This window comes from Lytechinus pictus, chromosome 1 (assembly GCF_037042905.1).
Source record: "Lytechinus pictus isolate F3 Inbred chromosome 1, Lp3.0, whole genome shotgun sequence".
NCBI lineage: Eukaryota > Metazoa > Echinodermata > Echinoidea > Temnopleuroida > Toxopneustidae > Lytechinus > Lytechinus pictus.
Window position 1 is genome coordinate 41,983,861 of NC_087245.1, and position 15,507 is coordinate 41,999,367.

The 15,507-nt window shown below is 37.5% G+C and overlaps 1 protein-coding gene across 1 annotated transcript; it reads right to left on the reverse strand.

The window, feature by feature from the left end:
• LOC129267414 (dihydrolipoyllysine-residue acetyltransferase component of pyruvate dehydrogenase complex, mitochondrial-like) lies at positions 1 to 12,134 on the reverse strand. The gene is made up of 11 exons (XM_064104736.1): positions 12,124 to 12,134; positions 10,817 to 10,896; positions 9,571 to 9,653; positions 7,984 to 8,124; positions 6,629 to 6,742; positions 6,086 to 6,286; positions 4,769 to 4,906; positions 3,985 to 4,070; positions 2,204 to 2,341; positions 681 to 762; positions 1 to 114 (listed from the first exon to the last, which is right to left on the reverse strand). The coding sequence occupies exons 1-11, from the start codon at positions 12,132 to 12,134 to the stop codon at positions 1 to 3; spliced, it is 1,188 nt and encodes a 395-aa protein (XP_063960806.1).
• Between the last annotated feature and the right edge of the window lie 3,373 nt (positions 12,135 to 15,507).

The following is a 15,507-nucleotide window of genomic DNA, read 5'->3' on the forward strand; positions in this document are numbered from 1 at the left end:
TTAATTTTTACATCTCCAAGTAATATACACTACGTCACTAACCTGTGTTTGCATTTTGCCATCTTGCGCTTGAGCCGTCACATAGTCGACTTCCTGTCTTATTGCTTCTAAACCCTGTTCAAGAATGCAAGCAATGGGTGAGATAAAGTGGATTAAGACTCAAGAATATATTACAGTCAAAAGTCTTCAGTAACATTATATGCAGAGGCAAACAAAAGAGGTGTGGCCCTATAATTAGCCCAGTTTTCTGTTAATTAGACACTGTTGTTAACTGTTTCCACTCATACTTCGCACCAATGCACAATCGGTGACACCCAAACTTTGCATTTCACACTCAAACAAATCCATTGTATTCATCTTTACCATAATAATACAATATATGTCTAAAATTAGGCATTATTTACCAAATTTCTGATCATTATTCTCCAAATTTCTGATCATTATTCTCCATTCTGACTATATATCATATAGTCAGAATGCTTGTAAAATTCTCTACAACTTTTCAGTGAAACATTTCCCATCAAAATGTTGCAGTGAAAAGTTAAAGCGAGTTGAATTGAGCAAGTACATGATACGTCCCATCTAGGACGGGCGTATAAAAAAAAACTTTTGCCTGAGTACAGTCTCTAGCAGCAGCAGGCGGCATTTTAGATATGTGTCTTTAATATTTTTGTACTTACCTTAGTATTTGCTGCATTGATGATGGGAGTTATTGTTCCATAGTCAGAAGTCACTGCAATATTTACATCCACGTTGTGGTATCTGAGGCAAAGAAAAACAGAATATTGCAGTGTACGAACGATTGAAATCATTTTCAGACCATCACTTGGAATAATTTCTGCAACACTACTATCGTTAAGTTACCTGGATCCTGTTTCATAAAGACTTGTTATAGTAACAAATGTAAACTTTCTATAAGTGTGGAAGAGCCGTGGTGTAGTGGTTCTGACTCTCGCCTTGTAAACAGAGGGTCGTGTATTCGAATCCCACCGCGGTCTGGCGTCCTTTGGCAAGGCGTTAATCCACACTTTGCCACTCTCGACCCAGGTGCTAAATGGGTACCCGGTAGGATGCGAAAGATATCGTATGTTTGATTTTGCCAGCGCCATAATGAGGCTGCGATGAATGCAAGGAATGCTCCCCAGGGAGTGGAAATTGTGCACTTTCCGTGCGTGATTGAAATGAATCCAATGACTGGGGTTATAATATGCTGTAACGCGCTTTGAGCCATTCTGTTAAAAGCGCTTTATAAAAATTGGATATTATTATTATTATAACAAGTTTACCATCAGCCAATCAAATTGAATGATTTCAGTAGCTTTTAACTGTTATTGCAAATTTAAAATCATAAAAAGTTTTAGAAGACAGGGCCCAGCACTAGCGACCACCTGTGTCTACAAATACTATACATTTGGTTTCTCAGATGATCTTGGTAGGTTTGCATGGTGGAGTTTATAACGTGGAGTAGGTTTACGGTTCACCATGTGTAATATGAAGAAGGGAAGGAAGTACAGGTAGAAAGATTGAAACGGAAAGACGAGATAGGATGAAAAGAGAAAATTAGAAGTATTCTTTTCTTGAAAGTGAGTGAAGTCCTGAGAAGGACTGTAAACCACTCTTCACTTCAACCTGCTACCACTCAAACCATCGCTACTCAAGCCATATTCAGCTCATCTCATCTGGTTTACAGTCCTTTTCGACTAATTGACTGATTGACTGATAATAATTGTGAAGCGCTTTGAGCAGTTGTAGATTGAAAAAGCGCTACATAAATGCCAATTATTATTATCATTATTATTGCCATGGTACATGTAGATACCATCAGATGGTAAAGATTCCGTAACATTAACTTTTATGCAACTGGGCCCAGAACTTAATAGAGATGTTCAATGGTAAACTCCTCAAACTTGCAACTTTTGAATTTTGACCTTGCCCCACATTTCAAGGCACTGCACCTCCATGTGAACCATAATCATATCGTGTAGGGTATCATTTTAAAGAGAATTAAATGGTCTTTTGATTGATATCAAATATGCATTGTGTACAACTGGGGGTTGGGAAAAATCAATGGCCAAACTCAGATTTCCAAACTTTTTTTTGAGGAGTTTAGGTAAAAGAACAGTGGTGGTGGTGGTGGTAGTTGTAGTTGATGTGGTTGTTGTGTTGGTGGTGGCAGTGGTGTGGTGGTGGTGGTAGTACTCACTGCCTGATCTTGTCACCAAACCAAGCTGAGTTGGCATCAGGGATCTTCTGACAAGACAACGCAGCAGCCTTGATGACAAATTCATTGAGAGTTATAGGGCTCTCCTCACTAACCATCCTATTCAGACTGCCTTGTAACCTGTCACATAAATATAAAGATAAACAGTTTACTCGGGACCCTGTTCCATCTTAAACACTAATCGTCGCCTTCCCGCACAAAGGCCGTTAGTGCGCACTGGGCATCGCCTTCCCGCGAAAGGGCCGTTAGCGCGGACTGCGCGTCGCCTTCCCGCACAAAGGCCGTTAGCGCGCACTGTTCACTGCACGATAACAGCCCTTCCGCGGGATGGTGACGTGCAGTGCGCGCTCACGGCCTTTGTACGGGAAGGCAATGCGCAGTACGCGCTAACGGCCTTTGTGCGGGAAGGCGACGACTTATAATCAACAATTAATGCAACAATTTTTACGATCAATTTCCTCGTCCAATCTTTACATAGATAGATATATTCATGAAAAGAGCACACATATACAGTGGTGCTAAATAGTTAGTTAACCCCCACCAGAAAATGCACTCCTTCATGCTGAGTGTTGAATGGAGACAACAACACTACAATGTTTGGTGAGCCAAGAGAAACAAACTTCATTGAAAGTAATATCTTGGGCCTATCTTACAAAGAGTTGCGATTGATCCGATAAATCGCAACTATGGAGACAAATCGCAACTATGGAAAGCCAGCAAAGTCAACATATAAAATGCATGTTTGCTAAAAAAATTCTAGATATGAATGTATATCTATAAATTCATTGATTTCTTGACAATTTGGTGTGTTCTCCTTAGTATACAAAGGACATTTTACAAATTTCCTGTATAAAAAATTATGACACTGATGGATTTCCATAGAGTTACGATTGATTGGATCAATCATAACTCTTTATAAGACGGGGCCCTTATCACTTGACTTCACAATCAACTATCTAAAAGATGGCAGAACCTGAACCGTTTCACTGTATGTTTATCTCCTAGTGGGGTTCACTAACTGTGAAGCACCACTGTGCATGTAGGTTGGTAATGCATCTGGTGGTAAGGGATTCTAGCTCATCCCCTCAAATCTCTTTCTCACGCACGTATCACTGCCTATCCCTATATAAAGTACACACAGTCTGTGATCTCACACTGATCACAGACGTTCTCACGCATAGCTGGTCTTTGAAGTTGGCCTCTCTGCAAACTGAGTGACACTGTTAACAAGCCATCGACACACTCATTCAAGAAGACCATAGACAGAACCATCTAATCATCCCTGTAACCTCTCTATTCAATGTGTTTATGCCCAATGGGGCCCTGAATTGTTATATATATATATATATATATATATATATCCAGATCAAAAAATAAAAAATAGAAATGATTAATTCATATACTATGAAGCGTTGGAGCATTGTGGCCAAGTGGATTAGTCTTCGGACTTTGAAACAGAGGGTCGTGGGTTTGAATCCCAGCCATGGCGTAATTTCCTTCGGCAAGAAATTTATCCACATTGTGCTGCACTCGACCCAGCTGAGGTGAATGGGTACCCGGTAGGATTTATTCCTTGAATGCTTTAGCGCCAATATGGCCGCTCAGCTACAGCCGGGGTAATAATAATATACCAAGTATATTTCAGCGCCTTGAGCACATAATCAATGTGGATTTGGCGCTTTAGAAATACTCTATATTATTATTATTATTACTACATCATTTTACTGAGTGGCCTAGATTTAAGCAACTTTCTATCCACTTACCTGAGTACTGAGCCTACATCTATGTCAGCCATGAGATAGTAATGGGGTATTGTCTGTTTAGAATACACTGCAGCGTTGGCTTGCTCCTGAAGAGAAATGGGAGAGACAAAATAAATTCTCATTCTACGAGTTCAAATCACAGTTACACTCTACAAATACCAAGCACCACTTTTCAAAGGAGGTGCCTTATCATAACTATAGAAAGCCAGCCAAGCTATAATTCGTCATGAAACAAACTGTCCGAGTACATCGCTCTAAATAGATTAAGATACATGCATGCATACATCATGGATTTACCCACACAGAATACCCCTTATTATTGCTGATACACAGTGTATAGCTATTAAATGACTAAATATAGGATCATTGGTTCTCCATAGCTGATACTAAACTGAATTTATTACAAACTCACATCAATAGTAATTACCAATACTAGAAAAATGTTAAATCAATGATACATGTAACTACCATCTTTTAGAAAAATAAAATGCTCAACAGCCATACATATGCAAGGTTTACCTGTAAAATGACCACTTATATAATTATACAGGTTAACACTATACCATTACTGCAAGTTTTCTGCAATGGGATCAGTGTTTCCATTGTAGGAAGAATTGCAATCAATGCAGATCAAACACAACTTTATTCTCAACCCATCAACTGCATGCATTTGGGACTTGCACTATTTTTGTATTCTCGTCGCATTTGTGAACTCTACAATAGCATGGACCACTTGATACAAGACCATGTGAAAGAAGAATAACTGAAGGGAGAAATACATTACCATTCTGAGAGCGTCTACTGGTATATCCGTGAAACCAGCCCCTGGGACTGCAGCTGACATGGGTACTGCAGCTCCTGGTACGTAAGATTCTATGTCTGCCTTCACGATACGCCCCCCTGGACCAGTCCCTTGAAGACTCTAGAGTGAGAATGAAAAGGTACATATCTATTTATTTCATTACACCACAGTGGTTTGTATCATGTATGCAATTTCATTTAATGGAGAAAAAAAATAATATAATAATGATCATTACAATTTTTCATTTGTACTGCAAAGGTACCCTAGGCACAAATCAAATATAATTCAACAAGAACAATGGTCAGAGTAAAAACAAATATAAGAAATCAAAGCTACATATGCATAACATAATACAGATCGATTATTGAGGTGGGCCTGCATAATAATCAGCCTTAAGATATATGCACAAAATCAATTCATTATTAGGACAAATTAGATGAAACTATATTGAGTTGACAGAAATATTAAGATATCAAAAATAGCTCTCAAAAAAATGTCTTGAAAGGAAAGTAAAATATTATCATACAGCTTGTTAATCAAAGTGAGCCCACTGACTACTGAATTATGAGATGATAACAGGCTTTATACAGTGATCTTGTTATATATTTTATTTGCGATATAAAGATTGAGTGGACTTGAATTTATGTCATCAAGAATTGCCATTTGTTAAGAACACAAAATGATTTCTTGATCTCTCTGTCAAAAAGTAGGATAAAATGATAAAATGGCTAATCATCTGTAGGTCAAGATACCCTGGCTAAACGGTCAACGTAGGTAGCTTCATAAAGCTGTTCGCAAGTTACGAGCAACTTCAGGAATGACTGGTGATTGTGGAGCAATGCGGCCAAGTGGATTAGTCTCTGGACTTTGAAACAGAGGGCCATGTGGGTATGGATCCCAGCCATGGCATAATTTCCATTGGCATTAAATTGATCCACAATGTGTGGCACTCAACCCAGGTGAGGTAAATGCGTATCAGCGGGAAGTAATTCTTCAAAAAGCTGTTAGCACCGGAATCGGTTGCCAAGCTTAGCCGGGGTAATATAAGAGCACCTTGAGAACCTAAAATGTGGATATGTGCGCTATACACATTTCCTACACTATTATCATCCTATTTTATAGTACGTATCACACAACAGATTTTCATTTACTGCTGATTAAGTTTAAAGAAAGTATAATCAGTTGTCGTAAAGTCGGTCAAAAACTATGAACAGCTTTATGGAACACCCACCAGTTGTGACGGCCCATTTAATAAAATGAAAATAAAAATAAAAATGTTGGTAAGAATGTGATACTCACATTTAGATTGATTCCTCGTTCTGCTGCTAGTTTTCTTGCCAAGGGGCTTGCAAACACCCTCCCCTGAGTGGTGCCAGCTGCAGGGGGAGCCATGGGAACCGGAGGAGGCCTTGGTGGTGTTGCCGGTGCAGCAGCCGGTGCTGGGGCGGAGCTTGGTGATGGGCGTGGAGGGGGTGGTGGAGGAGCAGCAGCTTGAGCTGGCTGTAAATGAAAGAAAAAAAGGGCCCCATAACACGAAGGTTAGTGATTAATTGCTAAATAAATTGGCCTATCAAGACCATTGTAGCATGTGATTTTCGCTCTGTAGAATGACTAGTACCTATCAGCATTGTTCTTTCAAATTAGCGATTAGTTGCTAATCTTTCAGTAATGGAGCTCGTTGCGTGTACAAATGATCATAATTAGACCAAATAATTCCAGAAAAATCATGTGTAATCCATCAGGTGTCCATTTCATAACAAGGCATAAGCGATGTTGTGTCTCGCCCACTTGTGAAAGTAACTATATCGTGATTTGAAACCTTCCCCTATCTATTATACTTACTGGACTTTCTTTGATAGGAGCTGGCGGACCCGGAGGTGTTTCAATCACTCCTGGATCTTCAAAGTCCTTGAAAGCTTCTATTCCGGATTCCTCCTCGGCAATGATACACAGCAACTGAAAAAAGAAAATAGATAAAAATTATATTGAATATAGTAAGATAATTAATAAGGTTATAAAGATAGAACAATGATAAAGATAATGAAGACATGTGAACTTTGGATTAAAACAGACATAAACTTGCTTAAAAATGTCTTTATCTGATAGGTTTACAGGAGCCAAGCTGGAAATAATGTCATTTATGTACATCTTTTAACAATCACTTTATTATACTAAAGGGAAATTCTACCCTTAAATGTTGCTCGGGGAACTGTCGATCAAAGCTTTAAGATTGATTGCATGATTGGGTTTCACAATTGATTACACATTGCGGTCAACTCAATCAATTGTTTAAAAAGAATTTTACAATCATTAGAAAGCTTTATGTTAAGGAGCACTGGGCCCGTCTTAGAAAGAGATTTGGCTGATCCGATCAACAACTATGGAAAGCCAGCAACCACAAAATTTGTCTATTCAACATTTTTTCAAAATACATGTATGATGTATATTTTCAATAATAATACATGTGATTTATAAAACACCAAATCCACTCTGTAGAGTGCTCAAAGAGCATAAAGAAATTAAGAAGTAAAAAGAGAGGTTTTGAGAACAGTTTTGAAAGACTCAACAGAGATACAAATTTTGATGTCTTCAGGAAGACATATGAAACTGAATATATTCCTGCATGCATCAGTGACTTGACAGTTCACGGCGCTACTCTTTCTTTTCGAAGGACATCGTGCAATATCCTGTCTGAAAAATCATGACATCGATGGATTTCCGCAGTAGCATGATTGGATCACTTGAAACACTCTCTGTAAAGGCGACCGCACACCTTACGATTGGTCTGCGACTCAATTTTGGAATAAAACGTAGTAGAATTTAATGCTAATATTGAGACTTGGAATATCTTACTGTGTAATGTTCGAAATCATCGTACGAATACCTATGTTCAAATCTGTGACCATGCTATCATCCTTCTTAGAATAAAAGCAAATTTGATATCTAGTCGTAATGACGTCATAGCAGTCGTACGATTGGCTACGATTTGAAACTAATTTGGCCTTTACTCCAAAATAAAGCCTTGCAATCTTTCAAAATGGTTATATTAGTATTCTTTCAATTCATTTCAACCTCAAATAAAATATGTTCCATTTACATATTCTGAAAATGACCAAAATGCGATTTGTTCCGAAATCGGATAGCGAGCAGTCGTAAGGTGTGCGGTGCCCTTTAGACGAGGACCTGGGGACCCTTACCCTTCCAACAGGTACATCCTTGGAACCTTCTTCCACAAAGATCTTTGCCAGGTAACCCTCTTCCGAAGACTCAAAGCCCATGGTTGCCTTGTCTGTCTCAATCTCACACAACAGATCCCCGTCATTCAGCTGATCTCCAACCTGATAGCAAAGAATGGTTGGGGGAACAATTGACGACAGAAATTGAAATAACCCCTTCAAATAAAGTGATTGAAGTTCTCCTCAGCAAGAAGTAGTGTTGAAAGTACTGTCAGCTCACTGATCTTATTTCGTGACGAAAGGTTATGAGTATTTCATCATGACTTGTGTCATATCCCCCCCCCCCCACTTCTCTCTGTCACTTTCTTACCATACACGCAATCATACCCACACTTAAACTTCACTAGCCCATTTTATACAAACAATTCTACACAATCTCTTAATAAAACGTCAATTTTAAAAAATGCATTGATTGAATCATATTTGCAATTGAATCAATATTAGCTGTACATGTAATACCAACAAGGTTTTACTGGGCAATATGTAAAAAAATCTGAAAAACAGAATTTGCACCCATCTTGTTTTTGAGCAATTTTCTGATCTGGCATGCACTAACAAAAATGTTGACCTTATACGCATACCAAAGAATAACAAAATCTGGTCTCAAAAGTTGTGCAAGACCAAAAAGAAACAAAGTAATGAATTGCCATATTGCTGGCTTCTCACATTGCCGACATATGTGTGAAGAGTTGAGGGAGTCTAATGACAAAAGGAAGCGTCTCTGTGGAACAGGTTTCTTCGTTAATGAGGAAAATATGTGTCATTGTGTATTAGGAAATGTGTAGAGTTACAAATTTACTTGCTTTTGAAATGTCTATATTTAAGTAGTTGGGGGCTGTGTGACTCCAATTCCTTTGGCATCATGAAATGCATTAAAAATATCCCAATCTAGATAAGTCAATGTTGAAAAAAACAAAACATTAAACTTCCTATTGTCAGAAGACAGCAGCAATATGTCCCTCCCCTTGGCGGTATTAGGTTTAAAGGGAAAGCTACCCTTGGTCATAAAATGTTGCGTGAGAGAGGGAAAACATAACAAAACAGAATAGTTGTAATTGAACAAGCGATTAGAATGTTACGGCTGTTTACAAATTGAGAACACTAACACTGTGTAAAATTCACATTGGCAACTGGGTATTAATACAAATGGTAGAGGCAAATTTCTTATAGGCCTTGTACTAAATACCAGGGATTTGTGGTTTTTCCCTGGGGGTGTAATCAAAATATAACCAAGGAAGCATATATTGTTTTATGTCCTCAAGAACGAAAGATATAATTTGGAGTAAACTTTTTGAAAAATGACATTTTAAACATTTTAAGTATTGGAGTAAATGGAAAAGTAGTCCTTGCCTTGTATCACTATGATATCATCAGGTCTCTTTGGGTATAAAGATTACCATTATTTACAACTTTAAACATTCATAACTTTCTTATTTGTCTGATATTGTTCAAACTTTCACCAATTGGTTTGTCTGATTTTTCTATTTCTAAAAAAAAAAAAAATTTATTTGGGTTGGATTACCCTGTAACTTCTATTCAATTTCATACCTGTTTCTCCCATCTAACTACAGTGCCAACTTCCATGGTTGGAGACAGAGCAGGAAGAGTAATCTTGTAATGGGCAGGTAAATCTGTGAACAGAAAAAAAATTAAATAAAAATGTTATCAATAAAGCTGGTTTCCTCTGAATAAAGGAATTCAAATACATGAAAGATGAAATTACATGTAGTATACAAGGTGTGAATTCATTTCTCCTTTTACATAACAATACCTCACAACAAAATCATTTTACCTTTAACATAACAAGTGGTTATTTGTATTCACGTTTTCGTTTTTAAGGTTCATCAAGTCTAATCTCAAAAAAATTTGATGTAGGTTATGACCTCTGACCTCATCCCCCCCCCCCCCTGAAATAATCAGTCCATTGTCACTTCCTTTTGTAAACAAGGCAAAAGCGATTTTGTGTCTCGCTAACTTATGAAAATAACCAGAAATATCGTGATTTGCGAGGGCACGCAACAGAATTGTATCGAAACTTCATTGTGAAATGACTGGGATGGAATAACACTTGTCATAAGAGCCTCGCACGTAAACTTTAATGTTGAACTGAAAATGACCTTTGACCTTACCATGTGACCTCCCACTGCAGCAAAACATGCAGGTCGCCTAAGTACATCTACCATCCAAGTTTTGTTGAAAAGTGACTTACGGTTGCGGAGTTAGGTGTCATAAGGGAGTCTTGCATGTAAACTTTAACATTGACCTGAAAATGACCTTTGACCTAACCATGTGACCTCTGACTGCAGCATCACATGCAGGTCCCCCAAGTCCATCTACCATCCAAGTTTGGTTGAAAGTGACTTACGGTTGCGGAGTTAGGTGTCATAAGAGAGTCTTGCATGTAAACTTTAACGTTGACCTGAAAATGACCTTTGATCTTACCATTTGACCTCCCACTGCAGCATAACATGCAGGTCGCTCAAGTCCATCTACCATCCAAGTTTGGTTGAAAAGTGACTTACTGTTGCGGTGTTAGGTGTCATAAGAGAGTCTTGCATGTAAACTTTAACGTTGACCTGAAAATGACCTTTGACCTTACCATGTGACCTCCGACTGGAGCATAACATGCAGGTCCCCCAAGTCCATCTACCATCCAAGTTTGGTTGAAAAGCGACTTACGGTTGTGGAGTTATGTGTCATTAGGTTTGTGACGGATGGACGACGGACGACATTTGGATCCCTAAGTCTCGCCTTCACCTCTGGTGGGCGAGACAACAAAAACATAAATATGTACCTTCTGATGAGTATAACCTGCATGGCTTCTGTAACTGATAGATGAGCCTGGGCTTCAACAGGGTGGAACTTCTCAAACATCTGGGGGAAAAAAATCACAAAGAGAATCGTCATTTCATGCATATCCGATGGCAATAAACCAATTGTTCTATAAATGCAGTCAAGGTAGTGTAATACATATAGTAAAAATATTAACTTGATTACTTGTCCTTTAAGGTGTCGCAATTACAAATATCAAATTAAAACATTAATTTGTTACCTATTTTATTAGAGTAATCACCCTCTAGATCTAAACCAGTCTATTCACTCAAATGAATGAATGAAAACAGTATTCCCGGAAGTTCAACCATCTTGAATTCTTGCAATGCAGAAGTGGATTGCCATGAAGCCCCAATCTCTCCGGTAAAAGAAATGTGCTTTATCTATTTTTTCTGCATTTTTTTTACAAAACCATATTATATAGATAGTTAAGATTAGAATGAGATACTGTTTTATAAATAAATCATGCGATATTAAATCGCATTTTCCTGATGAATTTGACAATGCATTTTGGCAAGAGTGTGATTTCATGATGCGCGGTACGCTGTGTGTGAGCCTACATGTATGTGTTGCTATGGTGAATTTTAGTATAATAATATGTGTGTGGAGCTGAGTTGTCTTCAGTTAAAATTGGAAATTAGTAATTTTGATCACAAAAGTGATATTTTTAATGATCTTTATTAAAAGTGTGTGCTATGTACAGCATTGGCATCCCATAGTCCTACCTGTAGATTCCCCACAGGCAGGATGGTTGCAGTGAACAAGTGATCTATACATTTACATCCTCGTAGTTTTGAAATGTTTTTTAATGTATACAAATGTTCATAATGAGTGATATAATCATATTTTTTTAGTAAGATTTAAGAAATGGCTTTGGAAATTGCATGAATATTGAAAGTAGTACAAGGGCTGGTAGTGAAATTATTTTGTCATCGGCAGACACTGAAAAGTTGTCATCAAATTCTAAATTAAACAAATGAATACTAGTGTCTAATTTGCATATATTTGCAAGAATGATGAAAAGAATGAGATTAATTCCATATTATGTGTGTCAAATAGTTAGATTATCAACCAGTCCAATCTCAAGTTATTACATTTTTGCATATTAATCAGGCAATTTTTCCCATTCATACAAATGAATATTTATCTACCATCAAATTTGCATATTATTATAATTACGCTCACAAGAACAACAGATATGAAATTAAGTTACAAACTTAACATCTGTGTGAAATTTGGTAATTCTTTGCTCATTCAATTTCAACTTACAGGTATGCCATTTTTGCATATTAATTAGCTAGACTTAATAATTTTTTGCCATTTTCCTATGGTCCAAAGGTGAAAATTTTTGTGTGTTTTCCATATTTTGAACTCAATTATATGGAAAACATAAAATATTTGGGACCCAATTTTTCAGGTACTTGTAGGTGATTCTCATGTTAGATGCCCCTAGGAAGACCACTCTACACTTAATCAGGTTTTAAAATAGGAAGTTAAAAAAATGACAAAATTTTTTTTTTGCCATTTTGACCACTCTTTGGCAGAAAATCGCCCTTTTCTGGAAATTTGATCGGCGGATCTCGGCAAACACTGGTCAGATTTTGACCACCTTGGTGTTAATCATTTCCAAAGGCCTTTGCACTGGCCATCTTGATTCATCTGAATTAGATAATTTGAATTTTCAGATTGACATCCCTACAAGAAGAAACCTTAGATTTTGTATACTATACAAAATGAAGACCGGTCTTGTCAATATCAAGATAAATGAGTTTGTCCAACGGAATACAAGACATACAAGGGGGAATAACCAAAAATTCCTCCAGTTCATCACAAGGCCCACCCACGGCTACATCTCAGCCGCCGACTACAGAATAATTGAAGGCACGGCGCATTCAACAAATAACGTTAATTTACGAAAAATTAATACGAGGACTTACAGAATGAAGTCCTCCTACGAAACTTACGAAACGATGTGTAGTCAATTCCTCATAATTTGATGAATATCCCTCAAAATGCGTCATTTAAGCGTTGATTTTTCTTCTCGTTGACAAAATACGAAAGCTACCTTTCTAGCTCTCAAATTTTTCGTCTAATGAGCGAAAGAGGGCGCGCGATTTATCTTCATATCAAAGACACTACAATTGAAAGACTAGACACAGAAATTATCTTACACGTAAATCGATGCAAAGCGTTATGCGAAGTCGGCAAAGTGTTCAATCTTTTTACTGTAAAGACTTTGGTGGAACGTTAATTGACAAACGAACGGTAGCACTTGCGGGGCTTTGTTCAAGGTACATAGAATTTTCTATATTTTTTGTTTAATTTGTCATCGTTTTGAATATTTTCCAAAAAGTATTATCGTCAGCAAAAATAATAAAAAAGTACGTCTTTTAAGTTATTGCATTTATTGGGGTCTGACTCTCTATTTTATCAAACAATTATTGGAATTGCGCATACAATGAATCATGAATCTAGTTTTAAAAATACCACCAAGCTGAATTAAGGTTGCGAACTGTATTAGCGCCACCAACGACCTTCGTTTTATTTTCGTGGAAGAGACGTGCGAAGCCACTTTCCAGGCGGAGGTAAGCGATTTTGCTCTTTTTTGTGTCCTTTTTAAATTAAAAAAATATGTTAAAAATTGATAATGGAACGCTTTCTACCAGAAAAAGCCCTGGTGAGTAGCGGAATGGGTTTCGGCTAACATCATTCACGTTATGAAGCGATGTTAACGACAACTCTAAAATCCACTACAAAAACACGTTGGTTGTGCGAGGTTCGTATAGCATATACTAACCTCGCAATAGTGTGAGTGCACAAGGCCAGGGTATTTCAAGATTCCTTCTTTGTAAACACGATAAAGTTAAAGGCCTGGAATAACCTCCCCTCGATTGTAAATTGCCCTCCCTTGAGTCATTTAAATTAAAACTGAAACAACTTTAATAAAGGTCATTCCACACATGTTGCGCTATCTCTCCACTAAAGTTGGCGTGGATGTGTCTCTCAACATTTTGCTGACTCAACAGTTAATTCAGATTCACTCATTCAGAATACAGCAGTTCACTAGTCTATATAGACTTGTCATATATAGTTGTCATAGCCATACTCATCATGCTCATAAATCGTTTAAAGCCAAACAAAGCTCATCTATCTACTTCTACTTCTATATATTGAGGAAAAGAAGAGCAAGGGCAGATGTTTTCATCTGCTTAGTGTCTGGATATCGAACCCCAATCCTAACGAAGTAAGGCCCCTACCACCCATGGGTACATTACCGCCGCCGTGCACAGGATAACCACTGGCACGGCACTTGCAATGTCTTTCGGGCTATATCTTTTAAATTAGCAATATATGTTGTTTAAACTTAGTATAAATATATATGTGTGTGTATGTATATTTCTTTTTTCTCTCTTTTTCTAAAATTTACACTCACTTTTGGCTGTTATTTATCATTTCACATACTCTTTTTTAAGATATTTTATATGTATAAGTTATGTACCTGTTACTTACATCGAAATTGTACATTAAGTTTTATTCTACTGCCCTGCATCGACAGTAATGCGTCATGACCTGGGCCTATCTTAATATCTATTATGTCTTTGTATTTACTTTGTATATGTCTTTCCTTTATTGTGACTTCAATAAAGTGATATCAAATTTAAACAAGTGGAATGCCTCTGGCCGTCTCACCTGCATCACGCGATTCAATATAGCAGCAGTGCTGATTTTGAAAACTACTATAACTCGCACAAGATGTTCAGTGATACTTGGTTACTCTTATTTCCACGTTTTATGAACTAGACCAATACACTTATAGAGATATGATGGCAATTCAACAAATACCCCCAACGTGGCCAAAGTTCTTTGACCTTACATGACCTTTGACCTTGATCATGTGACCTGAAACTCGCACAGGATGTTCAGTGATACTTGATTACTATTATGTCCAAGTTTTATGAACTAGACCAACACACTTTCAAATTTATGGCTGTAATTCAACAAATACCCCAATTTGGCCAAAGTTCATTGACCCTAAATGACCTTTGACCTTGATCATGTGACCTGAAACTTGCACAGGATGTTCAGTAATACTTGATTACTATTATGTCCAAGTTTCATGAATCAGATCCATAAACTTTCAAAGTTATGATGGTAATTCAACAGATACCCCCAATTCGGCCAAAGTTCATTGACCCTAAATGACCTTTGACCTTGGTCATGTGATGTGAAACTCATGCAGGATGTTCAGTGATACTTGATTAACCTTATGTATAAGTTTCATGAACTAGGTCCATATATTTTCTAAGTTATGATGACATTTCAAAAACTTAACCTTAGGTTAAGATTTTGATGTTGATTCCCCCAACATGGTCTAAGTTCATTGACCCTAAATGACCTTTGACCTTGGTCATGTGACATGAAACTCAGGCAGGATGTTCAGTAATACTTGATTAACCTTATGGCCAAGTTTCATGAACTAGGTCCATATACTTTCTAAGTTATGCTGTCATTTCAAAAACTTAACCTCAGGTTAAGATTTGGTGTTGACGCCGCCGCCGCCGTCGGAAAAGCGGCGCCTATAGTCTCACTCTGCTATGCAGGTGAGACAAAAAAAATGGATTTAAGATCAGATATAAGCTTTGGATATGAAAC

What these genes read in the sequence shown, in the direction of transcription:
- LOC129267414 (XM_064104736.1), bottom strand. An exon ending in AGGATGTACCTGTTGGAAGG is followed by an intron (nt 6,743 to 7,983) that starts GTAAGGGTCCCC and finishes TTCTTTTTTCAG; the next exon opens with TTGCTGTGTATCATTGCCGA. An exon ending in GATGTAGGCTCAGTACTCAG is followed by an intron (nt 2,342 to 3,984) that starts GTAAGTGGATAG and finishes TTTATGTGACAG; the next exon opens with GTTACAAGGCAGTCTGAATA.